Source organism: Gavialis gangeticus, unplaced genomic scaffold, assembly GCF_001723915.1.
Source record: "Gavialis gangeticus isolate Ggan-Ray unplaced genomic scaffold, GavGan_comp1, whole genome shotgun sequence".
Classification (NCBI taxonomy): domain Eukaryota; kingdom Metazoa; phylum Chordata; order Crocodylia; family Gavialidae; genus Gavialis; species Gavialis gangeticus.
This window is the reverse complement of record NW_017729031.1, coordinates 42,334,467-42,335,492: the sequence shown is the minus strand read 5'-3', so window position 1 is coordinate 42,335,492 and position 1,026 is coordinate 42,334,467. Positions and strand designations below refer to the sequence as shown.

The 1,026-nt window shown below is 68.8% G+C and overlaps 1 protein-coding gene across 1 annotated transcript in view; it reads right to left on the bottom strand.

The window, feature by feature from the left end:
- Positions 1-1,026, bottom strand: part of LOC109301588 (sterol 26-hydroxylase, mitochondrial) — a 12,281-nt gene that overhangs the window by 8,666 nt on the left and 2,589 nt on the right. The window contains exons 5-6 of the mRNA XM_019522822.1: positions 556-716; positions 123-221 (exon numbers count right to left, since the gene is read on the bottom strand). Coding sequence (XP_019378367.1) covers positions 123-221; positions 556-716 — 260 coding nt within the window. The remainder of the gene's footprint in view (positions 1-122; positions 222-555; positions 717-1,026) is intronic.

The window sequence follows — 1,026 nt, the reverse complement described above, 5'->3', positions numbered from 1 at the left end:
GACCAGGGACTTGAACCCACGTCCTGCCAGCCCTGGCCAAGGGCATCCAGCCCCCACCTGAGCGTCTCCTTGATGATGGCCTTGAGCAGCGGCATCTGGGCCAAATGAGGGGCATCGGGGACCTGCCCCCCGACAACACTGGTCACCTCGCGGTGAAGGTCGGCCTGGGCCTGTGGGTCCCGGGCCAGGTGGTACAGAGCCCACGACAGCGTGTTGGATGTCTGGGTGGGGGGTGGGGGGGAGGTGTGAGTGATCAGGGGAGCCCCAGGGAGCCCTGTCCTGACTCCCATCTCCCCCCAACCCTGCACTTGGCACCTGGCAGAGCAGGAGGGAAACTGAGGCAGGGGCAGGCAGAGCCGTACTGGGACCAGGTCTCCTCACTTCCAAATGCAGCCCAGCCTGACCCCCTCCAACCCTTGCCCAGCCAGGACCAGTCCCGTCCAGCCCTCCCTGGGCAGCAGGGCCAAGGTCTGGTCCCGGGGCCAGGGGTCCCCCATCCCCCCTGGGCCCAGCCTGGCTTGGGGAGGGGGCCATGGGGGGTCCCCAGGGCCGCACCGTGTCCACACCGGCCAGCAGCAGCTCAGCCACGCTGCCGTAGACCTGTGTGGGTGTGAGGTGGCCGCAGGCCAGCAGGTAGCTCAGGTAGCCAGAGGCCTCCTGGCCCCGCTCCTGCTGCGCCGCCAGCTCCTCCATCCTGCGGTCGATCAGCTTCTTGCCTGTGGGCACAGGGGTGAGCAGCAGGAGGGAAACTGAGGCAGGGGCAGGCAGGGCCCAGCTGGAAGCAGAGCCCCCCTACCCTATTCATGCCGGTCCCCTCCAGCCAGGACCCCCACAGGCAGTCAGATCCCCAGAGTCCCCCAGCTCCCACCCAGGGCCTGGGGGATTTCCCCTCCCCCTGCAGAGGGGTCACGGCCTGGGCCTGGGTTAGGGTTTGGATGGGGTGATCCTGCCTCGGGCTGGATGCGACCCCACCGCTCCCTTTGCCTCTGGGCCTACGACCCAGCCTCCCCCACGCTGGCACGGACC